The sequence below is a fragment of the Bos grunniens genome, chromosome 7 (genome assembly GCF_055505025.1).
Source record: "Bos grunniens cultivar Pamir isolate PY7600 chromosome 7, Bosgru_T2T1.0, whole genome shotgun sequence".
In the NCBI taxonomy this organism is placed as follows: domain Eukaryota; kingdom Metazoa; phylum Chordata; class Mammalia; order Artiodactyla; family Bovidae; genus Bos; species Bos grunniens.
This window is the reverse complement of record NC_141171.1, coordinates 73,022,270-73,049,947: the sequence shown is the minus strand read 5'-3', so window position 1 is coordinate 73,049,947 and position 27,678 is coordinate 73,022,270. Positions and strand designations below refer to the sequence as shown.

The following is a 27,678-nucleotide window of genomic DNA, read 5'->3' as shown; positions in this document are numbered from 1 at the left end:
GACAAAGACTTGAAGAAGATCGAGTCACATCAATGTCTAAATGAGTCTATTTCAGCGAGATGAAAAGGCCCCCAGGTAGAAACAGGCCAAAGAGGTGAGCAAGGTGACCAGTAGGTGGGTGCAGATTGAATTTCTGCGTACAGACGTCAGGCAGAGGGAACTAAAAGATGTTGAAGTGGTCTAGGAGCCATCATAACGTCTTTACTTTTATTCTGAGTGAAATTAGTCACTGAGCAAAGTGACATGATTTCACCTATAAAGGAATAACTTTGACTGCTGGATTGAGATTAGATTTTGGTGGTTCTAGGATGGAAGGAGAATTGATGACCTCTTAGACTGAATCAAGTCCCCTGTGATATAGTCTCCTAAAATACTGTAGAACACCCTTGGACATGAACGACAGTTATAATTTATATTTATTTGGTTTGTGATATCCTTTTTCTTCATAGTATTGAAGATACCTTGGGAGAAGGCCCATACCTAATTTTGCTCCAATTGTATCTGTAGTGTCTCACACGGTGAATGGTATTCAGTAAATATTTGCTGGACACAGTAATGAATGGAACTTGCAAATATCCTGTTATTCCAAAATAAAAGTCTCTTTTCATTTTTATGCCTATTATAGGAATAGTAAGTAAGTTATTTACTTTTTAAAGAAATGTTTAAAATGTCTTTTATGTGAGCAGTTTAATACTAGGTCAGAAACACCTTAACATAAGATTTAGATAAGTAGTGAAATCAGTATTGTCAGTTTTATAATACACATGTAATAGTCATGTCATACAAGATAAGCTCTAGATGAAATAATGAAAAGTGAAATTGGAAAATGTATCAAACTAACTAATACAGAAAAGATATGAGAACTATAAAACACCTAGATCTAAAATATAACCATGGTTTTCTGGCCATGCTCAGAATCAGATGCTCAAATTTATTTTTTCTGTGTCTATTTCATGAACATGTAGACAAACAAGACAAAAAGTATGATTGATCTTATTAGACAAAATTAAATCAGAAAACATATGTTCCTAAAAAAATAATAGAATTGAAAATTAACATTGGGCTGTGTCATTGGGTAGTGTGTTAAGGACACAGGTTTTGGAATTAGAGAGATCCCAGTCCAGATGTTGACTCTACAACTTCACATCTGTGTGATCTTGACTTCTGACTCCTATTTTCATATTACTGTTTTGCTACAAAGCTGGACCTTATCAAACCTCAGGACTTTAAACTCCCAGTGCTTTTATCCAGCATTTTTCTGTCCCTCCAGTTATAGCTTTGAGGGAAACTACTCCCCACTGTTGAAGATGCTCCCTCAGCTGGGCAAAAAATTATAACCTGAGCTAGTATGGCATTTCCCATAAAGCATCGTGTGATACTTCTGTAGTATTAATCTGTGCATTATGTGCCTACATTCCCAACCCCAAAACACAAAGGCTATAGACCTGCTTCCGTTACTTTCCACCTCTAGTTTCCATATTTTTGCCATCATTTGTTCATAGCATCTATTCATTGATTTCAATATGCATTCATTGATTTCAGTACTATTACTATTATTTGGGGGCTTCCCAGATGGCGCTAGTGGTAAAGAATCCACGTGCCAATGCAGGAGATGAAAGAGACGCAGGTTCGATCCCTAGGTCAGGAAGATCCACTGGAGTAGGAACTGGCAACCCACTCCAGTGTTCTTGCCTGGAAAATTCCATGGCCAGAGGAGCCTGGTGGGCTAGAGTCCATGCAACTGCAGAGAGCTGGTCATGATTGAGCAACTAAACACACACACATACACACACACAATTATTTTATTTCCCCTTCATTACTTTCTTATTCTGAAAGACTCTAAGCTGGTATTCTATTTCCTGTCTTGTATGCTTCCCGTCTGTGCTCCACTCTGGTGCCAGAGCGATTGTCTAAACACAGTTTGTCCCTAATGCCTGTCTGGTTGAAGCTGGTCAGTGGCTCCATGTTGCCTTCAATTTTAAGTTCAAGCTCTGCATTAAGCTCTCTGTATGTGGCTTTCCATTATTCGGGCCTTACTTAATCTCCACTTTTCTCATCCTTCTTCCCATCATATCCTTTAATGTACCCACAATGAATTTCTTGAGATTGTTTTGATGGGCTGTGTACTTTCATCCCCACAAAGCACCTCCCTAAAAAAATTCTCTCCACTACCAGTGCCCTTAGATCTACTATCACTTTTGATCTCCAGGTTTTGGTTGCCTGGGTAACTCCCACTCATTCTCCAGGACTCAGCTCCAAAGGTGGGATTTCCTGATCGTTCCCCTGCCACATCATGAGCTAAATTATGATCCACTCTGTTTTCTCAACCCCTGTCTTACACACATGTCTGCATAGCATTTAATTCGCATCTCCAAGTCCCACACTAGATACATAACTATAACCATAAAGCTATGATTAAAGAAAATGTCCCCAATGATTAATGTTTATTATAAATTAATGATTTATGCATATTTCCTAGGCCTATCACAGGGCTGATATATAATAATTGCCCAGTGTATATCATGTGCTTCCCTCATAGCTCACCTGGTAAAGAATCCGCCTGCAATGCAGGAGACACTGGTTTGATTCCTGGGTCAGGAAGATCTGCTGGAGAAGGGATAGGCTACCCACTCCAGTATTCTTGGGCTTCCCTTGTGGCTCAGCTGGTAAAGAATCCACCTGCAATGTGGGAGACCTGGATTTGATCCCTGGGTTGGGAAGATCCCCTGGAGAAGAGAAAGGCTACCCACTCAGGTATTCTGGTCTCGAGAATTCCATGGACTATATAGTCCATGGGGTTGCAAAGAGTCAGACTTGACTGAGTGACTTTCACCCACTCACTCATATATTGTGTGGGATATGTGAAAAAGTAAAAGAGTATAGTTAACCTTTCCAGCTATGATGAAATCAGCAAGCAAATACAAACATTATTATTCTGTCTCATTTTTGCAGGAATTACAACTGTGCTAACAATGACCACTATCAATACCCACCTCCGGGAGACTCTCCCTAAGATCCCTTATGTGAAGGCCATTGACATGTACCTGATGGGGTGCTTTGTCTTTGTTTTCATGGCCCTTCTGGAATATGCTTTGGTCAACTACATCTTTTTTGGGAGGGGACCTCAACGCCAAAAGAAAGCAGCTGAAAAGGCTGCTAGTGCCAACAATGAGAAGATGCGCCTGGATGTCAACAAGGTAGGTTCAAAGGGCAAGCCCTCCTTGCTTCTTAAAGTCATAGAAGAATGCCTGCCATATAGGTTCATGGTCTTGTTAACAAATAAGAAAACTAAAGCCCAGGGAAGACATCATTTGTGATGGAGACATAATTAGGGCCCAAATTTATGACACATTTAGATGCCCTTTACCTTAACACTAGGGTGGCCCAAACTGCGGTCATCTGAGACCACTTTTGTGACTTTTTCCATTTATGAGCAGAATGTGTAATATTTTTTACTTTATGTTTATCTAAATTAACTCATTTTATCTAAATTTATTTATAAAGGAAATTTCATATCAGTTATATCAGTATTACTTGCTGGAAGATAATCTTAAACGAAACTACACTATTAATTCTAGGTTATATTACATAGAGGCTATGGGCCTGAGCTCTGCATTCTCTTTGATTTAAAAGAGAAATAAGCAAGTACAGACTTGTGTTAAAGACTCACCAGCAACAAACTGGCACTTCGTTTGTGAAGTCATCAGATGGATAGAAAGAGAAGTGGAAGGGAAAAAAAGAATAACCTTCTAAGTGACAGATAATTAGTTAATGCCTTTCACATTACCACCTAAAATCCTTGAAGCATTTGCATACAGGAGGCCACCATGTTGCTTAAGTCAAGCATAGTCAAAAAACAATTTCCATACGGTTTTAAATCCAACTATTTTTTAAAGCAATCGTTCTCAATCTTGGGTGCCCAATCAAATGACAAGGAAAGTATTAAAAATTACTGAAGCTTAGGTTTCTTCCCTGGAAATTCTGATTTGGTTGTCCTGGGGTATGCCTAAGCATCATAATTTTTAAAATTATCCTAATATTATTCTAATTTGCATTCAATATTTAGAATTTCCATTTTGAGCCTATTGATAGCAGTTCCAATAGATCTACCTGTCTATACTTCAAAAATACTTCACCTGGCTTCCTGCACTGGTAACTTTCTGCACTGAGCAGAATATTTATGCACATGCTTTCCCTGAGTCCAAATTTAGACCCTTCAAAATATATGAGAAAAACAAGATCTTATTTTAATATATCCCATAAATAGTGTTTATAAAGTAGTACGTAATGTGGATTTGATAAATAGCTCATAGTGATGGAACTAAGAAAATGGTAATACTTTTAAGCCATCTGGAATTGTTAACCATCCAATAATTATTTAATTGACATTTTAATATTTCTAACTTCAATTTAATTCCAAGGATAGCATACCATAAATCATCTCTGCCATTGAATTTTATTTGGAGCAAATCCAGTGAAAATTTCTGACTCACTGATATTTTCCATATATCCATAGGTCTGATATTTGATTTTGGACTATTCTGTAAATCAAAGGCATTCCTTTTCCAGGAGATGATATTCATAATAATGCAAATTTTAAGTGTGGCCCTTATAAGTCAGTAAACCACAGGGTCTAGAAAGTTGTCAATCCCTTTAAAGTGCTCTCGATTTCAGTTATCGGGATCTGTTAATAGATTCCAAGGTAGCATTATGGCCCTCTCAGGCTATCAAATGAGAGAATGCTTTTTAAATCCATTTTATGATTTTCCTGATAAGAGTAGCTTTAGTAAAGAAGAGAAAATGAATAAATAAATAAAACTATCTCATAGGACTGCAGTTTGAAATGAGACTCAATCAATTGCCTAATGCAAAGCTAACTTAAGATTACATCTGATCTCTTTTTACTTTCATCGACCCTATTTTTTACTTATCAATTTGCATTTAAATGATACATTTAAGTACCAGAGAGTGGCAGTTTTGTTGCAAACTGAACCTGGAGAGCTTCAGACAGTTTTAAATTCAGTGTACAAGATGGAGGCAGGGAATGGTTCAATGGGCAGGTACCCCATAATGATGCAGAACCCATCCTCTTGGCTAATGTTGGATTTGCAATTCAGAGCAGAGAATGTGAGAGAACAAAAAAGATATCAGAGTTCTTCTAGTGCAGTGGTTCTCAAATCACAGGCAGTTTTGCCCCTGGAAGAGTATTGACAATGTCTGTAGAGGTTTCGATGGTCAGAACCATGAGGAGGGAATTATCACTGGTATCTAGTGGGTAGAGGCCAGGTGTGCTACTGAACATCGAATAGTGCATGGGACAGCCTCCGCATGACAATTATCCAACCCAAAATGTCAGTCTTTCTGAGGTTGAAAAACCCTGTGCTAGTCCAATCCTCCGGTTTCCAACTTGAGAAAAATATAAGATGCTTGCCCTGTTCTTAAAACTCTTTAGCATAAATTGTATGAGTTGTTTCTCTGCTTTCTCAATCAGCATGCATAACATCATGGTTTCAGAAGTTACCATTTAGCACAAAGTTCTGAACAAATATTTTGGAGTCAGATTTGACATTTACCATTTAATAGTTATATGATAATAGGCCAAAAACCCTCTCTGACCCTTCAGTTTTCTCATCTGTAAAATGGAGTTGTCCTTATTTAGAAGTTATTATGAAGTTATGATAAAATGTAGAGAGAATAGCATAGTTCTCAGAATATGATTGGCACTATGTAACTGATGAATATTAATAAAATTATAAGCATGATTATTTTAATAATAAAATTTGCAGTCTCCAGTCCTATTGGTGGTACTTGCCTCTGCATTTTACATGCTCTGATATGTAGGATGCAATCCCATCTCTAAAACAAGAGTATCATCTAGAGGAATGTTTCACGTTGGAAATTTTAAAATCAAAGCAAAGAAATCATTTTTCAACAGACACTAGCTATAAAATCTGTAACAGACCAACCAAAAACTGTATCAGCTATTTCTTAGGCCAGAATACTTACAGCCATTTGATTAGATTTTAAAAGGTAACTATCTAATACCAGACTCCTTTTTTTTTTTTTCTTAGCCCAGCATGAAAGGTTAGAGGAGACCCACAGAGGACTCTGATTGCACAATACTGTCTTTCTTTTTGGCATTATGAATAATGCTATTTTCATTATTATCAAGAATGTTCCTTCTTTTCAACTGTAATTCTACAGTCTTTTTTTTTTTTTTTAAAGCTCAGGCACATATAATCAACTAAGTATTGTTGGATGCTCTGGAGAAATCAGTCATGAGGAGAAGGATTCACTTTTACAGGTTCTTTTGATAGTTTTTTAAGAGACAGAGGCAGCATGTCAGATAATCTAAAGTGATTTTTAAACTATTCTGTGTCCTGACGTCAGAGGGGGATGAGAATGGGAAGCCTAGCCAGGTGGGAGCCCACTCACTGGTGCTCAAAATTGTACTTCCAGCTTTCTAATCTCTGTATAAGCTTCATGTAAGGTCTTATTTTAACAAGAGTATCTGCAGCTCTTAGAACAATCCTTAGCCTTGTGTTTAAACTGATGCAAAAACTAAGGCTCTTAAGGAAAATGAAATATCCGAGGTAGCATAGCAGAGTTAACAAGATTCTGAGGCCATCTAGGTTTTCCAGTCCTTATCCAATAAAATTTAAAAGTCGATTCCACATTATCCATGTTTTCAGTTCAGTTAACATCACCTAAAATAAACCTTTCTGTCTATACACAAGAATCCATAACTGTCAATCACTATTACTTTCACAGTTGTCTCCATGTGACAAATTAAATTGTAAAATACTAAGATTTTAAAACATAAACCTCAAACTAGTAAGAGTTCTACTGAATATTTTTCCCAAGCATCTTTAGAAGTAGTTTAAAAAAAAATGCAGTATCTTTTTCAAATGTTAGGAAAGTCCTCCTGTTACACCTTGCATTCTTCTATTTTGTGTGTGTGTCTGTGTGTGTGCTTGTAGAATTTTCTGTTAATAATTTCACCCACTTTTCTTGTCTATGCCTCCAAGTTTTAGCTCTTTTTTTCTTTTAAGCTTTATGTTGTTTTCTTGTTTATTTTTCTGCCAATAACTAGATACATATATTTTTGAGAATGTAGTTACTTCATCTTTTCAGTACCATTATTCTTGGATATGTGAATTGCCTGCAGTGTCCTTATTGTATTGAGAAACCCACAGCCACCAGTTTTCCAAATAAAGCTGTGCTGAGAATATCTCTATCGGGGGGACATCCTTCATTCTGCATTCATGGGTTTTATGAGTCTCTAAGTTGTCTTTTTCATTGAACCTAAGATCTTTTAAATTTATTTATTTATAATGTTTGGAATTAGATTTTTAAGTGATAACGTTAAAAAGATATAACTAGAAGTCCTAGTTTCTGTTAAGGTCGGTCTTTCTAAAGGCCAGTAGCATTTATCTATATCCAATTTACTTTAACCACCAATCCTAATCTAGTGGCATCAGTCGACTTAATTAGCACATTCTCTACTTTGTCTTCCAGATTTTTTATAAAGATATTAAACAAAATGGGACCCAATATCGATCCCTGTGGGACCCAACTGGAAACCTCTCCCCAACTAGACGGACTACCAATTACGATTTCTCTCTCTATACGGTTAGATAGCGAGTTTTTAATCCATTTATTTGTATTTCTGTTGGAGCCAATTTGTTTAGCTGTTCCCGTTAAAATAATGTATGGGAGTTTTTACAGATAACCTATGGACTTATATCCATAGAGACGTGGGGATGTGTTAAACGTTTTCATGGGACCCTAATGGGATTTTCTTGGGTTTTTTGTGTTTTTTTAATGTAGTTATGATGAATCTAAACTGCAGTGTTCCATTCAGTCATTATTGTTGTGCTAAAGAAAGAAACCAGATGGATCATGTTTTGAGAGCTCCTTTTCATTTGTATTGAGAACATGGAGTGTCATTATATGCCCCGGCCTTTCTTAGTTTTCTTGTGTTTTTTCTGGTTGTTGGAATAGGTGGAAAATTATAGTCCCTCCCTAGGTTGGCTCAGAATTCAGGAACCTATATTTTTCTGTCCTAGATTATTCATTTGTGTCTGAGAATGTTATGTTTGCATCAAGTCCTTATTTCTTTATTATTATTTATATTTTATAAATAAGTATTATCTCAGCAGGCCCAGTGTTGCTATAATGATAGAAAAGAGGCAGTAATTGAGATTGTTTTTTGTCAATGCTCTTGACTTAAATGAACTCCAAAGAAAGTCCACTGAGGGCCAAAACTTGGAGTTTGGTTTCTGAATCCTGACATGTTTACACGTCTTAATTGGCAAATTGTCGTTCACCTTGCCATCCCAATTGGAGGAGGGAAAGGGAGATGATAATAGTCACCATTCCAGATTATCATCTCCTATGTGTCTCTCAGTTTTCTTCTATTTCTCGGTGAGGCCACAAATGGTACTGAATCTGTAAATCTTTCCTATGAGGACTTGATGCCAGATGAGTTGTCATTACTATATCTTGAAGTATCATGTTCTTCCTTAGTTTTGTGCCTCTAACCCCAAATTCCTTGATTCCTCATTGTTACTGCCTTTCTGGTGGGAGACAGGTATGGTTAACCTCTTAAATTGCTAGTTTGCTTTGCTATTTTAAGTTGCTTTTTAAACTTTGTTACTTGGTGTGTTATACATAGCAAAGAGTCTGATAAAGGGTATCAGGTAGATTCCAGAAGAAGAGATGTTTGAAACTTCATTACTCAACTATTTTAGTTCTAATCCCCTACTATGCCTATTCCCTTAGGCTATGGTGTTGCTGCTGTTCTTGTTTTTAACCGAAGCCACTATTGTGGAAGTGGAAGTAGACTGATTTGATTGGGCAGTATTCTAGGCAGAATGCTAATCATGTAGAAACATGTCTGACAGAGTTTGGGCTTATAATGAAAATGGTTGAAAAATACTGTATTTTTCAAAACCAGAGTATACTTCATGATTCGTCTTTGATTTACACTGGGTTAAAGTTACATGAAAATTCAGGAATTGCCTCAGATTATGAGAATATTTGAAGGAAAATGTGCCTCTTTGGTGCTCTTTTCAACTGATGGCTTGAAAAAGTTAATGATACTCTCTGATGCTATGACGTGGACCCTCATGTGTCAAGGACTCTTTCTAATTCATAAAACAGTATGTTAAAAGGAATGATTTACATTGAAATATGAATCTTAATATCTTCTGCATTTATGGTTTTTTTTTGTTGGGTATGTGTTTACTCTGTCCTTTGAATTCTCTTTTAAGTTCATGTTTAGAGTATGAAATAAGGGTCAATATTCAAAAGTTTAAATATTGAGCTATTAAACCTTTCACCTGAAAAAGTGTTAAAATGTATTTGACAATCCTTAGAGTTAGGAGGGTGCCCCTGGATGATGGTAGCTGTTAGACTGAACTGGGTTCACAGCCAGGCATGGTCTTTTATGAGCTGAGTAATATTTCACTTATTTAACCTTTCTATCCCTCAAGTTCCTCAACTGAAAGCTGAAACACTAATTTTTGCTTCATGGGACCACTGAGAGGATAATTTGTTGCGGTCTTATACAGTACCAGGCATAGAGCACTCTATAAATAGTCACTGTTCTGGGGATGGTAGCAGTGTATATCCTTCCTAATTTTTATTTTGTTAGATCTATTACTGTTTTATGATTATGAAACTAATTCTTGGCCATACTTTTTTAAAAAAATATGCAGAAGGCTATGAAAACCTCCAGGGTTGACACCTTGTTAACATTGCCCTTTTTTCATTTAGTCCCATACTTTTATATAAATAATTATGCTCTACTATTGAATGTATGCTCTTTTCTACGTACCTTTTTTGTGTCTTTAAGTATACAGCGTTTCTAATAACCACAAACTATTTCCTTGAATGTACCAGGATTTATACAACGAGCACCTGTTGGTGCATGGTTTCTAAGTAGTTTTCAATTATAAACAACTCAAATAAGTGTTCCGTTACTGACATGTTTGTACACCATTGATTTCTAATACATTTCTTAAAGTGAAATTTCTGAGTCTAAAAGCATATGCCTTAAAATTGTGATGCATATTTCAAATTGTTCCCTAGAAACGTTCTATTGTGGTTTATATACCTACTATGAGAGTGTGGCGGTACACACACATGTGCACACACACACACACACCACCTAGTCCTTAAAATGATGAAAAAATAGAAAACTGATCTCTGTTTTCTGTTGTAAAAAGTGTTAGAGAAGTTGAGATATAAGAATCCAAAACCCATGTGCAGTTTTCTGTGTCCAAAAGCCATAGAGGATAAAATGGCAATGGAAAAGCAAAATAATCAGTACCCGACTACAACTGAAACTCTGCAGAGAGACAGAAATGCATAAGGAGAGCCAATAGTAGGAAACCCTATAGAGAAAGTCTGTCTCAAAATAAAGCATCTAAACAAAGAAGCAGCATGGCAGCTATACAGGAAAGCTCTCAGACGACATACTTCTCTCCCTCTGTCTCTCTTTCTCTGTCTCTCACTCATTGGTGGAGACAGAGGAACTCAGCATGCAAAAGATAATGACTCTTTATGGGAAAAAAATACTTCAGGATATATTAACACTTTAATTTAAAAGTGTTTTTCTTGGAAAAATTGAAAGAGGGAGGAGGGTTCAAGATGGGGAACACATGTATACCTGTGGCAGATTCATTTTGATATATGGCAAAACCAATACAATATTGTAAAGTTAAATAAAATAAAATTTTTTAAAAAAAGAGAATATGAAACAAAAGGCCAAGTATAAACAATTTTCTTAGACACTAATTAAATCTAAAATTCTAAGAAAGAAAATCAGTATGGCAAAAACATCAAGGCAATACCACAAAGTTCAGGCTATAGAAAACCATGTCCAATATAGAAAAAGAAAAAAAGAGAAATACAGATAAAAACCACTTAGAGAAAACAATAAATATACAGGACAGGTACAGCAGAGTAAGCATACAGAACTGTGGTTTTTGTGAAATATAGGATGAAACAAAAAGAAAATAGAAAAAATATTTAAATCTGACATCATTAACTGATTATAATGATGATGATTAATATTTCTTGAATGCCATGTGTCTGCTTAGACACTCTACATATCTTGTTATGACATAAGTCATTATTACCCTATGTTGTGAAAAGTGAAAGTGAAGTTGCTCAGTCGTGTCTGACTCTTTGCGACCCCGTGGACTGTAGCCCACCAGGCTCCTCCACCTATGGGATTCTCCAGGCAAGAATACTGGAGTGGGTTGCCATTTCCTTCACCGGGGGATCTTCCCAACCCAGGGATGGAACCCAGGTCTCCCGCATTGCAGGCAGACACTTTAACCTCTGAGCCACCAGGGAAGCCCACCCTATGTTGCAGTTGTTATAATTTTATAGATGGTGAACAGAGGCCTGGAGAGTGTAATTAATCTTCTTAAGGTTGGATGACTAAGAAATGGTTGAACAGAAATTATGACCAAAGGATACATTCTAACTACTATGCTATACATTATGTTTATACATACCAGTAATGAAATTAATCATTAGGCATAAAGGATATACTGAGTTCTGAGATAAAAATTATATAATACCATTGCCACTTTATTATGTTCCTTTAAAATTACTTAAACTTTCAATCAGAAAAAGTGAATGACCTATGAGGAAGGGAAAATAAATCTGAAACTACTCTACAGCAATATTAAATTTTATAAGACAATGGAAAAAAATGTTACAGAGTTTGGAGGGGGAGAAAATATAACAGAGAATTCCATGGACTGTAAAGTCTGTGGGGTCACAAGAAGTTGGACACAACTGAGCGACTTTCCCTTTCATTATTGGTATTATTTCAAGGCAAAAGAAGGACAATCTATCCTTAGTATGCAAAATCTAAGGGAACAACCAAAGAAAAATATTATGGCGTAATTTTAAAAATCTGCCTCCCAACAGAAGATAGTCAAAATAAAGAACTTTAGAATAGAAAAAGTTAGTATATGCTAGTATGTAGAACTGAAGGTAGGATGTATAACTAAAACTCTATGACTCCAAAATTTAAGTTAGAAATAAAAGATAACTGAAATATTTTTAAAAAATTAGATACAGAAAATATATTAAAAATATAAATCAGGATAGGTGTGACAATGATAGAGAGAATATTTGTTTTCTAATTCATAGCAAGGACTCAATATTTGCATTTTATTCTTATAGTTTATGAATCAAGGATTTGAAGGTTAAGAATATCTTTTAAATTAACATAGATAACTTACACAACTATGTTTTTTAAAGGGTCTACCATACACTACCTTAGGGTCATCTGAGATGTTTGGTTAAAGACTAACTTCCCCCCAAAACATAAGTCAAAATGTTGAGCAAGAATGGTGAGGAATTGACCTTTCCATTTCTAAGAACTTTTGGTGTTACACTAAAGCATGAAATCTGAGCCATTATGGACGAAGAAGAATCAAGAACTGATAATTCATCTTATAAAACCTTAGAAAATCAGGTAGAAATAAACAAAAGAGAGATGCAGAGCAACATTATTTTCTAGTTAAATATGAAGTCAACCTAAGTGCCCATCAAAAGACAAATAGAAAAAGATGTGGTGTATAGAGTAGAATATTGCTGATCCATGAAAAATGAAATATTGTCATTTATGACAACATGGATGGATATAAAGGGCATTGTGCCAAGTAAAATGAGTCTGACAGATAAAGACAAATACCACATGATCTTACTTGTGGAATTCAAAAAACAAATGAACAAATAATATGAAAATATACCCATAGATATAAAATTAAACAGCTATTTGTCAGAGGGGGAGGGGTGTCTGTACTCTATGGACAGAATAGCTGAAGAGGATTAAGAGGTACAGACTTTGATTTATATAATAAATAGGGAGGGTACAGACATCATAAAGGATATTGGTCAATGATAACGTAATACCTTTGTAGGGGCAGATGGTCATTAGCCTTATTGTGGTGATAATTTCATAATGGAAACAAACATCAAATCATTATGTAGGGCATCTGGAACTAGCAAAACATTATGCAGGTGGTGCCGTGGTAAAGAATCCACCTGGCAAAGTAGGAGACACAAGAGATACAAATTCAATCCCTGGGTTGGGAAGATCCCTTGAAGGAGGAAATGGCAACCCACTCCAGTATTCCCTGTGGGATAATCCCATGGACAGAGGAGCCTAGCAGGTTACAGTCCATGGGATCACAAAGAGTCAGACACAATTGAACAACTGAGCATACACATGTCAACTATATTTCACTGAAAAAAAGATACAGATAATGTATGTAAAGCTAGACATCAGAATAAGGACAAGGACAACTTAAAAAAAATGTAGAGTAGAAATTAAGATGAATGAATTAAGACCATTGTCTTAACTATTATAACTAAAACATATATCAACTCACATATTAAAAGAATAAGATTCTTAAATCAAGAACTAAACCCAATAAAAAACTATTTATGGAGAAATATAATAAGTAAACTCAGACAAAAACAAATGAAGTAAATATAAATCTAAAAAAAATGAAGATTGAATATTGTTACTATATAAGGATGATTTGAAGTTAAAAAATATTGATTGAGAAATATAATTATTGTAATCAAAATCAAAGATATAATCATTGGTTTATAACTCATATATAATTCATAAAACTAAAATTGAAATAGCATCCAAATAAATTTGAATGATTGAAAGTAAAGAGACAAAAATGACAGAAACATTACCTAAGTAGTAGATTTAATAAAGTTAATTAGTTGTATAAATTTATTTTTATACAGCTAAGGAAAAGGCTACCCACTCCAGTATTCTGGCCTGGAGCATTCCATGGGGTCACAGTCCATGGAGTTGCAAAGAGTCAGACATGATTGAGCAACTTTCACTTTCATGTATCAAAGATACAATAAAAATTAATTTGCAGAACATTTGGAAAATAATGGCAGCTTAAAATATTACAGAGTTAATTCTAAGGGATGTGGCTAAAATAGTTAATAGAAAGTTGTAGTTTCAAATAAATCTCTAGTAACTAATTTTAGAAAGTAGACATATGTAATTCAAGAAGTTAAAATATCAACCAAATATCTTAAAGAAGAAAGAAATAATTTATACTGTAAATTAACAAATTAGAAAATTAAATAATTTACAAGTAAGTCAGTTACTATTTAAAAAGTTAAGTACAATCAGGAAGTAATTGACCAAGGAAGAGCTTATTAAAGAAGCCAATAGGGAACCAATATGGATATATCACAATAGACATTTTTTTTTAAAAGCATGATAATCATATAAAAAGATGCAATTAAAAGAAAATTATGTGGATGTTAGAAAACATGGTTAAAATATATGATATCCTTAGAAATTATAAATGATCAAAACTGAGCCTAAGAGAAAGAGAAAACAAAAACAGATTAATTACCAAAGATAAAACTAAGATAATGGACAGAAAAACATAACTCACATTGCAAAAGGTCAACTGTCCTAGAAAGTTTCATCAATCAGTCCTGTCAAATTTTCAAAAGCAAATACCTCCATGGGTATTAAACTCTAGCAGATCCTAGCAGGAAAAAAAAAAAAAAAAACTTGCAAATGATTTAGAGAGTGGTATAACATCAATAAGATGCCAAAACCTATGTAAAAAAGAAAAAAAGTACCTAAAGGCAACTGTGCATCCACTTCACTAATGAACATCAGTGGGGGAAAATAATAATTCTTAAATTAACTTTTCACATTGAATCCAGAGAATACAAAAAGCAAGCTAAACAAAATAACCACATAGTACAACTTCAAAATAAAAATGTATTTACCATATTAATAAATTGAAGAGGTGACAAGATTTTCATCCTTTTAGTAGATACCAAAAGGTTTCAAAGGTATCTATTGAAGTCAGTATTCATTCTTGGTTGGAGGAGGAAATAGCAACCCACTCCAGTATTCTTGCCTGGGGCATTCCATGGACTGGGGAGCTGTGGCGGGCTGCAGTTCAAGGGATCGCAAAAGTTGGCTACAACTTAGTGACTAAACAACAACAATAACAATTCATTCTTGATTATAAACATAGAATCCTTTAGGAAATTGGGGAGTAATGACTGCTTCCCTGCTATGGTTTCTCTATCTATCTATTTAACCAAAGGCTCTATCTCTTACCTCTTGTCTAAACGTGGGATAGTAAAGGCAGAGACAAGAAGTGAATCTCACCATCACCACCATTATTTAACTTTTTCAAAATTATTAGCCAGTGAAATTACATGAGAGAAAAAAATTTAGACAAGAAGGAAAAATAATTTTACCCTTAGCAAAAAAAATTAGTCAAGCAAAATCCAAGAGACCTGAGAAATACCTTTAGAAATCATATGAAAAGTTAGAAACATTTCCATAGCTTTTCTATATAAAGAGTGTATAAATAATAATTAAAATATAAATGGAAAGGAAAAACAGAACCCTTTCCCCAAAATGTATTTAAGGAAAGAAAACTTTATTTAAAAATAACTGATTTTTTTTTAAGGTAGCATTTTAAAGGAATCTGTTCTTTCTAAAATATTCTGAGTGTAGTGTAATCTCAATGGGCTTCGTTTTTGGGTTTTGTTTTTTTAATGGTTTGTTTTTGAAATTTGAAACAGCAATTCTAAAGTTTGTTTGAAAGAAAGATATATAGGAAGACTCAGGAAAGTGAAAAATAGAAAAGAATAGCTCTACTAGAAATTTAAATAAATTAAAAAACCACAGTGATTAATGTAGTCTAGCACTGAGTCAGTGCTGGCTAAATAAAGAGTAAGAAGATGAGTTAGAAATATAATAAAGTTCTTCATAATAGTATCATTTCACATCTTGGATACATTTGAGTTATTTAATAAATAGCAGTGACAACTGATGACCATTGGGGGATGTTTAAATATAGTACCATTTAACTAACCCACCCTTTCCTCTAACTTGTAGCTGTATCTAAGGTCCCAAGTACAACACAAGTAACACAGTCATTACTGCATTACTTTGATTTTGCTTTCTGTTTTTGTAGTGGCTACATTTGGAGGATATAGGCTGGTAGGAATACTTTCTTTCACTTTATATCTTTCTATATTGTTTAAACTGTTACAATGAGTATATATTACTTTTTAAATTTAAGAAAACTTATGTATGTGTATGTATACATATTCTTATCTGATTTGCCAATATGATCCTATAATCTCCTATAATCCTTTATTATATTCTCTCTCTCACATGCAGACAAGCTCCCCATACCTTCCACATCGATATATGTATATACACACACACACATATATATACACACATACCACACACATTTCCTGCTTTTCCCAATGCTTCCTATATTACTTAATCAGATTAACTCAAGGTAATTACATATAAATAACACATGCTCATTTCTAATGGTTATTCTTTATATTCTAATAACAATTGCTGTCAGAAAGGAAAAGAGAGAGAAGAAAGACCGAAAGAGGAGGGCCTGGACTGCTTAGTAATTGCTCTGGGAGCATCCAAGCCCATGCTGTCCTGCTTTCTCATCGATGCTGTCACCAGAAATTCAAGATTCCAGTGACACAGTTAGAGATCTCAGATATTTTTTCCAGGCTTGGATGTACCTGTAGCAACAATGTTCACAGCTTCCTGCAAATATAGCTCCCTATCAAAAAATAGTAATTTTCTAACAACGCAGTGGACTGAACCTCAGGAAACTCAGTATTCAAGTTTCACCTCTGACACTGAAGCCATATTTGTAGTATCAGAGAAGTCACCAGTCTTATAAAATAAAGGTGTAGTCTCCAAGTTCTCCTCCACCTTAAAAATAGTATAGTTTCAGAATGTTTCTGGAATATTCTGGCCTGAAATTCATTAGTTCCATAGCTGGCTTCCAGTTAAACCTATTATCATTTATTTTGCCACAAGCAATTGCTTACTAATTTAAAATTTACAGATACTTACACAGAGTACATATCAGGCTCTGTGGTTAAAAACCATTGTCTTTAAAACAAGTTTCCTTTTGAAAACAATGTGAAAAATGTTTATAAGGAGAAATATTATAAAATAACTTTCTTGGATTAGGAACAACTAAAAGTACTTTATATACAGCTCCTGTTCTAGAAATTACTCATCTAAAAAGGTATATTTCTTATATTGAATTAATTAGGATGTAAATTAAATAGTGGAAGTGGTTCACATGGTAAAGAATCTTCCTGCAATGCAGGAAACCCAGATTTGATCCCTGGGTTGGGAAGATTCCCTGGAGAAGGGAATGGCAACCCACTCCAGTATTCTGGCCTGGAGAATTCCATGGACAGAGGAGCCTGGTGGGCTTCAGTCCATGAGGTCGCAAAGAGTCAGACACAATTAAGCGACTAACACTTTCACCTTTTCACAAAAGTAAATAACCAATGAGTCAGATCCATTAGATGATGATCATGTGCCTCAGTGGAGTATTTATGCTTTTTCAATGTGCTTCCTGGGGTACCTCATTTAATTATCTCAAAAATCAGCAGAAGCACAGAGGCTAGATATAATCCCCATTCTGTAGATGAGAAAATGGGACACACCTGGAAAGTCATCATCAGTGAAAAATTGTCAGGACCAAAGCCCCTCGAGTCTTCCTGTCATGTTCTTTGCTACTGCAAGGTGAGTTTCCCTGTGAATTCCTTCTGACTCAGTGAACCTGGTCATCTCCTGACCTGCAAGGATGCAGACACTTACTATGACTTATTTCCTTCAATTAAGCATTTCCTAGAGTGAGAATCATTCCCAAGGAATTAAATTTTGGAGAATACTTACCCTATCAGAATGCCCAGGTCACCACTGCTGCTGCTGCTGCTGCTAAGTCGCTTCAGTCGGGTTCGACTCTGTGCGACCCCATAGACGGCAGCCCACCAGGCTCCCCCGTCCCTGGGATTCTCCAGGCAAGAACACTGGAGTGGGTTGCCATTTCCTTCTCCAATGCATGAAAGTGAAAAGGGAAAGTGAAGTCGCTTAGTCATGTCGGACTCTCAGCGACCCCATGGACTGCAGCCTACCAGGCTCCTCCCTCCATGGGATTTCCCAGGCAAAAGTACTGGAGTGGGGTGCCATTGCCTTCTCTACTAACCAAGACTTAATCAATAGCATAAAAAGTTCATATGTAACACTTTGTAACTTTTCACATTGCACAGTAATACTTTAGCTCTTTGAGTTCTCTGTTCCATTCTAGAATTTGAAAATAGGACACTATTATGTTACCTTGTTGTTATATCAGTGCTGGAAATCAAGCCCACTTTGCAGTGTTATTAAAAGTCTTTCCAGAGCAGCATGCACAAGTTTTCAGTTTTTAAAGCAGATTCACTTATTAAAGCACCCCAAGTTGGTATGATACTATAGGTATTTAATTTCTTTTCTGATTTATAAATACCCATCAATAAATGTTCAGTTGATAGAAATCTCAGATTCTAGGAAATAAAGTAACAATCCTAGTACCATGAATACAACTATTACTAAGAAAACACTGGAAAGATTATAAGCTGTTGAGAAAGAGAAAGAAAACTGAGTGTTCCATGGGTAGCTTGGGGAATCAAGCACTGGCATTAAATTCTTATTAACCATATCTCTATTAATGTTAAATTATTTTGTTAGGGAAAACAAACAAAACTGCAGTACCTCCAGCAACCCTGTGTTCCTAAAGAAATTAGGAATATTTTATAGCCTCTTCTGAGAAGAGGTTTGCAGGATTGCTTGATGCTTGTTTAATTTTGGCAAAGAGCACCTGGGGAGACATAACCAAAATGGACCCTGACATCATTTTGAAAACTCCCCCAGCAATAAACAAGCTGTCTCTTTGCCTCTCAACATTTCCGCTAGCTTCTGCTGCAGAAAGTGTCTGGGAGCTGGACTGGCTTCAAGGGCACCATCGCTGGCTTTCTCCAGTGAGTCACAGGATGCTTGCCTTGACTCCCTACAGGGAGGGAAGCACCTCTGAGTTGTGGAGGCCAAGCCTGCTAACCCCTGAGAGTGCACTGAAGTAAGAAGTCCTCAACAGTGAATACTGCTTTAGAGCATTGCAGATTTCCCTGGCCCATCCTCAGCCCAGGACCACAGGATTGATTTTGGTTCAGCACTTTCAAATGTTGATCCCCCGAAGTCAAAGCCATGGCTTTCAGCTACACTCTGCTCCTGTCATTGTAGGCAGCTGCAAGATAACTTTCAGCTTCTCATAAGTAAGACAGATTTGGAAAGAACATCACAAATGTGTTGGTCATTCAGCAAGTACTTTGCCAGGTTCTACTCCTGGAGGGTAGCCTAATGGTGAAGAGCATGGGCAGACCTAGCTTAGTCACTTATACCTGATTTTGGATTTGAGACAGTTCTGAGTTCAAGCCCCAGAACTGTCCCTTACTAACTCTGTGAGCAAGGGAAAGCAGTCTGAGCCTCGGTTTCCTCAATTGTAAGTTGGATTCGGCAGTTCTACCCTCAGAAGATAGTTTTAAGGATTATGGAAGTACATGGAAAATGCTTGGGTGGCTGAGACTAAGTGTTATAGCAGTAACTGTGATGTGATGTGGACCATAAAAGGGCTCACAAGCACCATCCCCTCTTAGTCTGCTGGGAGAGTCAACTGCCTGTATAATATTCCTCCAAATTGTACAAGGTAATTTCAGAATGAATAGAACATGTCATAGATGATGCATCCCACTACATCTCAGAGGAGAGAGGTGTCATGTTCTGATGCCTGTTCAGGAAAAACTTCACAGAGTGAAAGATGCATTCCATTTCAAAAGGAGCAAGGAGCTGTTCCTCCCAGACAGGTTCTACAGCTATGGTATAACAAGAATAGTGGAACCCTTGAAACAATATTGAAGGATCCTTTTATTTTATAAATGACAAAACTGATACCCAGAAAGGAGTGACAAGTCCAAGGACACACAGCAATTTACTAGCAAAGACCCCAGTTTTTTTTAGCATAACCTGCCCATTGCACAGCACTGCTTTTCATTCCTTGGTTTGACAATACATGATAGTTTGACCTACATCCTTACTCAGTCTCTCACATTGTTCCAACTAAGCTCTGAGAAAAGTTGATAAACAGGAAATCATTCTGGTCCATTGGAAAAAGCTTTTTGCCTGCTCCTACCTACTGTGTAACCTGGAGCAAAATACTCCCCCATCTGAACTAGTACTAATGTCTTCTCAAAGTTGACATTTACCAAGAGCTTACAGGTGCTCTACTTCAGTTATCCCTTACCATCCACTGCCCCATAGCAGTGTCTTATAGGGACTTATCCATGGGGACTTATCCGATGCCTGTTCAGGAAAAACTTCACACAACACTGGAATCACTAATACTCTAATAAGTGCTGATCCCCAGCCCCATCACTGGAATTACTGAATCAGAAATTCTGGCAGCCTAAGAATTTTAAGTGTAGCCAGATGCCCAGATGATTCTGATTCTCATAAAGTTGAAGCTTGCTGATATACTAGGTGCTCTTAGGTACTCTTATAATTCTCTAAAATCCTACTAAAGACAAAAGCGGAGGCCTAGAAAGAGGTAACATATTCAGCTCAAATGGTAAAGAATCTGCCTGCAAGGTGTGACACCCAGGGTCAGGAAGATCCCCTGGAGAAGGGAATGGCAACCCACTCTAGTATTCTTGCCTGGAGAATTCCGTGGACAGAGAAGCCTGGAGAGCTACTGTCCATGGGGTTGCAAAGAGTTGGACATGACTGAGCGACTAACACTTCTAAGAATTTACATTGTAGCCAGCTTCCCAGATGATTCTGATGCTCATAAAAGTTTGAAGCTTGCTAATATACCATGATCTCATAACCCTTTAAAATTCTACTTTAGACATAAGGAGAGGCCCAGAGAGAGGTAACATATTTAGGCACATATCTCATAAGTGGCAAATTTAGGATTTGAATCCATGTCTTTTTGTTTGTTTTGTTTTTGAGGATTTTTAATATGTGACTTCAAGTCCAGCTGAGGTTTTATTCTTTAGCCAAGCATCCCAGATTGACAGCTGAGCTTGAGATTCTTCCCTATTTTTCCAAACTCATAATTTTCTTCATTTCTCAATTTAACCCGCAGCCAATGTTTTGTGAAGTTCAGTCACTTTCATTGTTTATCCTCATCTGCAGATCTCAGAGCTGATGGTCATCACGTGTTAAAATGGAACAGAGATGTCTGACAAGGTGGTGTCATATTAAGAGCAATTCTTCTAACAAGGATTGGGTTGTGAGGGTGGCTAGTGCACTGGTCAGTTCTCACTGGGGTAATTCACCACGTAACTGGCTAAATGCACAGAAGCCTTCAGACTGCAGTTGTACAAGGGATGTCTGGCTGAGATGGATGTCAGGGTTTATCTCCAGTTCAGTCTTCCCCTGAGAGTTAGTTGGTTCCTTGGTTGTGATTCATTGGATATTCTTAAAGGGGAGCTCAAAAATCATTACTAGTTATCTCCTGCATCCCTTTACTGTACAGAGGATGGAAACATCCTTTAACACATTTGGAGAAACACCCAAGCTTCATGGAAAAATGGCCTTTTTAGTTTTAGAAAATCCTACAGTTTTTGACATTTAGAACTTTAAAGGATCTAAGAGATGATCTAACCTAGTGCTTCTCAAGTGTGCGTAAGGTGGCACTAGTGGTAAAGAACCTGCCTGCCAATGCAGGAGATGTAAGAGGTGGCTGGTTCAAGTCCTGGGTCGGGAAGATCCCCTGGAGCGCAGGTTGGCAACTCACTCCAGTATTCTGGCCTGGAGAATCCCATGAACAGAGGAACCTGGTAGGCTATAGTCCATAGGGTCTCAAAGAGTCAGACACAACTAAGTGACTGAGCACGCATGCACGCACACTTCTGGTTAAAGGGCAGATTCTTATTTAGTACGTCTAGGGTGAGACTTCAGATTCTACATTTCTGACCGAGTCCTGCTGATGCCAAACCTGCTGATCTCTGCTGCTGCGTGTCCAACTCTGCGACTCCATAGACGGCAGCCCACCAGGCTCCCCCGTCCCTGGGATTCTCCAGGCAAGAACACTGGAGTGGGTTGCCATTTCCTTCTCCAATGCGTGAAAGTGAAGTCGCTCTGCACCACCCTTAATAGCAGGGACCTCACCCAGGGAAGATAAATGAGTTACACCTTGAGGATCAGACTTGAACAACTAATGACTGTGTCTTGAGAACTAGACTAAGGATTCCGTAGTTGACTCTGGGACCAACTGGTCAATTCCCCAGGTCACCAAAGGCTTCAGAAGAAACTTCACCTCAAAAGAGTCTCTGTTTGTTTTGTTTTTTTTAATTAGCACTTCTTTTTACTTGTAGTTGCATTTTTACAACATTTTTTAATTTCTGAGTTTTTGTTAATTAGTTTTTTTTGAGGTATATTTGGCATAATATTGTATTACTTATAGGTATACAATGTCATGGTTTGATATATGTACTTATTGCAAAAATGATCACCATAGTAAATCCAGTTAATATCCATCACCCTACAAAGTTATATTTTTGTGATGTCTCATTTTTATATGTAGAAACTGAAACCCAGAAATGTCAGTGACTTGCTCAGGGTCATAGTATCAGTTAGTGGTAGAGATGGGACTAAATTAAATGTATCCTAGATTTCTCTCTCTGAGCTGCACATTTTAATCACAGATTACATGTGAAGCTGTTTTAAAGTATCTTTCCTCAGTTCTATAGTTGGCAGAATAAGCCACAGAGTCCAATATGGATACAAGAGACCAGGATAAGAACCTGGCTAGTTAAGCCTGGCTTAACTTCTGAAAAGTTTTGCAACTTTGAGAGAAGAATTTCTCTGGGACTTGGATTTGTTATCCATGAGATGAGGAAGTCCTTCCCTCATCTTTCAGTTTTATTCTGGTGTTGTAGAAGGCAAGGAGATAAAAGATAAGAAACGCATTTGAAAAAACATAAGTGACAAATAAATTGAGGGCATTTTTATTAAACTGCTTTAGGATAATAAAAATTTCTCATAGGCTATTGAATTTGGAAATGTAAATATATATACATTATATATATACACACACGCACACACATAAAATACATGCACTTACCATTGTCTTAGGTTCAATTTTATTTAGAATGATTAAAAGTTACTATTTGATTTTTATCAGTGAGGCCTTTTTGACTTTCTGCTCACTTTAATATATCCAGTTTGTGCAAAGCATGCATAGAAGCATGGAGAAGAGAGAAACTGAAAAAGGAAGGAAGAAAGAGAGACAGAAAGAGAAAGAGGGAGAAAGAGATCAACACAGCCAGCCCAAATCTTGTCAAGGATATCTTCTTGTTCCGGGCTGCCAGGAACAACAAGGCCCCTTGTTTCTTCGTTCATATATAGAAGGGGAGCTGGGGATGTTTTAAAATATGAAGTTTCCAACAAACCTTTCATTTTTTTGACAATAGCTCAGTTGACTTAGACCTCCCATCCCTGTACCAGTGGCTGGCAATGGGAGGGAAAATACCAAGACTGGTTTAGCAATCAGGCCCACATCTAAAACAGGAAAACAGTCTCTACTCTCTGTTAAAGGGGTAGGGTAGCTTCAACTACAACATCCACTGCAAGGGGTTAATGAGAAAATATAACGAATTCGCTTTACCTGCCTATACAATTCAGTGAATTGACGTCTGCTCTCCCACTTGTGAAATTTTAAAGTTATAAATACCATAACAGTGGTTACCTTTTGTTACATACCCAATTGTGTGCCAGCTGTCATGGTCAACTCCTTAAATATCTTACCACAGTTTTTAAACAAACCACAGGGTGTAGCTCCATTTCAAAGATGAGGTGATGGCTACATTTTAAAGATGAGGGCATTGAGGCTCAGCTCAGCTGTGGAGCTTGCCCTGGGTCACACAGCTAATTAATAGAGAAGCTGGAATTCAAAGCTGATTCAAAAACTCTTGTCTTCAAGACTTAATTATGTAGATGTTATTATCTACACTGCAATTTAAAATGCACTTTCATGTTATCACGATTATTATAATGAAACTCTCTTTGTACATGCATTTAACTTGGAGAAAAAGAGACTTATTTCCCATAAATTCATGAAGCTGTAAATAAATCTGAAAACTTAGTTGTGCATGAGCTTTCAGATTTATTTACAGCTTCATGAATTCCCCACCTTTGACTGATCCTTTTGGCAAATAACAAAATGCAACATTTTAGTTACCTCTTGCTTCTGCCCACTATAAGGATAAGGAACCAAGCAAGGTCCCCACACTAAGCATCAGTTCAGTTCAGTCGTTCAGTCATGTTCATCACTTTGCAACCCCATGAATCGCAGCACGCCAGGCCTCCCTGCTGCTGCTGCTGCTGCTAAGTCGCTTCAGTTGTGTCCAACTCTGTGCGACGCTGTAGACGGCAGCCCACCAGGCTCCCCCGTCCCTGGGATTCTCCAGACAAGAACACTGGAGTGGGTTGCCATTTCCTTCTCCAATGCATGAAAGTGAAAAGTGAAAGTGAAGTCGCTCAGTCATGTCCGACTCCTAGCGACCCCATGGACTGCAGCCCACCAGGCCCCTCCGTCCATGGGATTTTCCAGGCAAGAGTACTGGAGTGGGTTGCCATTGCCTTCTCCATCACCAACTCCTGGAGTTCACTCAGACTCACATCCATCGAGTCAGTGATGCCATCCAGCCATCTCATCCTCTGTCATCGCCTTCTCCTCCTGCCCCCAATCCCTCCTAGCATCAGAGTCTTTTCCAATGAGTCAACTCTTCACATGAGATGGCCAAAGTACTGGAGTTTCAGCTTCAGCATCATTCCCTCCAAAGAAATCCCAGGGCTGCTCTCCTTCAGAATGGACTGGTTGGATCTCCTTGCAGTCCAAGGGACTCTCAAGAGTCTTCTCCAACACCACAGTTCAAAAGCATCAATTCTTTGGCGCTCAGCCTTCTTCACAGTCCAACTCTCACATCCATACATGACCACAGAACCAACAACGGACCTTTGTTGGCAAAGTAATGTCTCTGCTTTTGAATATGCTATCTAGGTTAGTCATGACTTTCCTTCCAATGAGTAAGCGTCTTTTAATTTCATGGCTGCAGTCACCATCTGCAGTGATTTTGGAGCCCAGAAAAATAAAGTCTGACACTGTTTCCACTGTTTCCCCATCTATTTCCCATGAAGTGATGGGACCGGATGCCATGATCTTCGTTTTCTGAATGTTGAGCTTTAAGCCAACTTTTTCACTCTCCACTTTCACTTTTATCAAGAGGCTTTTGAGTTCCTCTTCACTTTCTGCCATAAGGGTGGTGTCATCTGCATATCTGAGGTTATTGATATTTCTCCCGGCAATCTTGATTCCAGCTTGTGTTTCTTCCAGTCCAGCATTTCTCATGAGGTACTCTGTATATAAGTTAAATAAGCAGAGTGACAATATACAGCCTTGATGTACTCCTTTTCCTATTTGGAACCGAGAAATATTATTTGCACTTTCTTTTCTCAAGCCTGTGAATAGTGAGGTCTCAACTTTTAGATACTTTGCTGGGAGACTGAAACTAGAAGATTCCTTGCCAACAGGCTGTTGCAAAGAGAAGCACAACTGTACCAATACATTCATGTGTGTCGTAAAGAGTGATGAAGCAAATGCTGTGTGTCCCCCTCTGTCACCACTTTCAAGGCTGTTTAAGTTGGGAACTGGTTTGACGCTACTGGTTTAATGTAGTGGGGGCTTCTCCTGATCATGATAAAGCAGAAGTTCAGTTCCTTCCCCTGCTTACTTTTATTATAATTAAAGTTACTATTCCTTGAGTTTTTCAAATAGGGCATTGCTTTAGGTGCTTTTATCTCATTTAGTCCTCGTGTGTGTGCATGCATGCTGAGTCGCTCTAGTCGTGTCTTACTCTTTGCAACCCTGTGGACTATCTCCTCTGTCCGTGGGATTCTCCAGGCAAGAATACTGGAGTGGGTTGCCATTTCCTTCTCCAAGGGATCTTCCCAACCTAGGGATCAAATCTGCGTCTCTATGTCTCCTGCCGTGGCAAGCAGATTCTTTATCAACAGCGCCACCTGGGAAACCATCAATCCTTACAACCTCCCAATAAGGAAGATAATGTTATCCCTTTCCTTTCTTTTGGTTCTAATTTTTTAAAAAAGCTTTTTATTTTGTATTGAAGTGAATTGAAGTGAAAGTCGCTCAGTTGTGTCTGACTCTTTGCAACCCCATGGACTATAAAGTCCATGGAATTCTCCAGGCCAGAATACTGGAGTGGGTAGCCATTCCTTTCTCCAGGGGATCTTCCCAGCCCAGGGGTTGAAGCCAGGTCTCCCACACTGCAGGTGGATTCTTTACCAGCTGAGCCATGCAGGAAGCCCAAGAACACTTGAGTGGGTAGCCTATCCTTTCTCCACTGATCTTCCCAACCCAGGAATTGAACCAGAGTCTCCTGCATTGCAGGCAGAGTCTTTACCAACTGAGCTATCAGGGAAGCCCATTTTGTATTGCAGTATAGTCAATTAACAATTTTGTGATCATTTCCAGTGGACTGCAAAGCGACTCAGCTATACTTATTCATGTACCCATTCTCCCTCAAACTCCCCTCCCATACAGGCTGGAACATAACATACCTTTCCCACAGTTTAGAAAGCTAAGGGTCAGAAAGGTGAAATATCTTGTCCAAAATCACAAGGCTTTGTGACCTTGCCTTTAACCCATTCTGCTTTTAACCCAAGCAGCCTGGTTTCAGAGTCCCTGTCACCTCAGCCCAAATAAAAATGAATGCTTACAGGTGTGCTCTGAGAGTTCGTGTGTGTGTGTGTGTGTGTGTGTGTGTGTGTGCATGCGCATGCATGCGCTCAGTTGTGGCCAACTCTTTGTGACCCCATGGACTGTGGCCCACCAGGCTCCCCTGTCGAGAATCCCTACAGCTGGAATTAAAGAGTTTGGGTATTTGTAGTAGCTTTTTTGAAAATCTAACCTCTCATTTCACCAAGTGGCTCTCCCTACAATGCAGCCACACAAAGTGAGAAGGAACGGTCCGGAGAGAACAGACAGGATCAAGAGTCTCACTGGGCACCTAGTGGACGGAGGGTTCTGTGGGCCTAGAGGCCTCTGTCTGCTTTCCCACTTTCTCTCCTTGGGCCCGAGAGGTGGGTGCCTTCTGAGCCCACCCTCACGGAGGCCCAGGGCTGCCTTCCTTTATCTGCCTGCTCTCTGTTCTCAGGCCACCCTCTCTGACCCGCCATGCCTCCATGCCTCTTCTCTCACTGTGCCTTCACTTCCACAGAGTGTGTTTGTGTTTCCAAAATGTCTCAAAACAAGAGGGAATTTCACTCTTTCAAGGGGACATATCATGGGTCCCAATGTACCGTCTGTCTTAAGTGTGTTAACTCACCCTTGGTTCAAATCCCAGTCCCTTATTTACTTGTTGTGATTCTTTCAGGAGTGACTGACGGTAACCTGAGCTTGCACATCTCTGAAGTGAGCATTCATCAGAGTACCCACCTCAAAAGACGGTGGTGAGCAAAGATGCACTCATCCATGTAGAGTGCTTGTAGAGTGCTTGTAGAGTGGAAGGTACACTGTGTGTGTGCTTAGTCGCTCAGTCGCATCTGGTTCTCTGTGGCCCCATGGACCATAGACCTCCAGGCTCCTTGTCCATGGGATTCACCAAGCAGGAAGACTGGAGTGGGTTACCATGCCTGTTTTCTGGGGATCTTCCCACCACAGGGATTGAACC

The 27,678-nt window shown here is 38.0% G+C and overlaps 1 protein-coding gene across 7 annotated transcripts in view; it reads left to right on the top strand.

The window, feature by feature from the left end:
* GABRB2 (gamma-aminobutyric acid type A receptor subunit beta2) overlaps window positions 1-27,678 on the top strand; it is a 444,580-nt gene that overhangs the window by 397,832 nt on the left and 19,070 nt on the right. For 4 of the 7 annotated variants that reach the window (XM_086413760.1, XM_086413761.1, XM_086413762.1 and 1 more), the window contains exon 9: window positions 2,953-3,197. In XM_086413760.1, the coding sequence (XP_086269886.1) occupies window positions 2,953-3,197 (245 nt within the window). Of the gene's footprint in view, window positions 1-2,952; window positions 3,198-7,518; window positions 7,633-27,678 lie in introns of all 7 variants that reach the window. The other 3 variants (XM_086413757.1, XM_086413758.1, XM_086413759.1) reach the window with 1 other exon arrangement.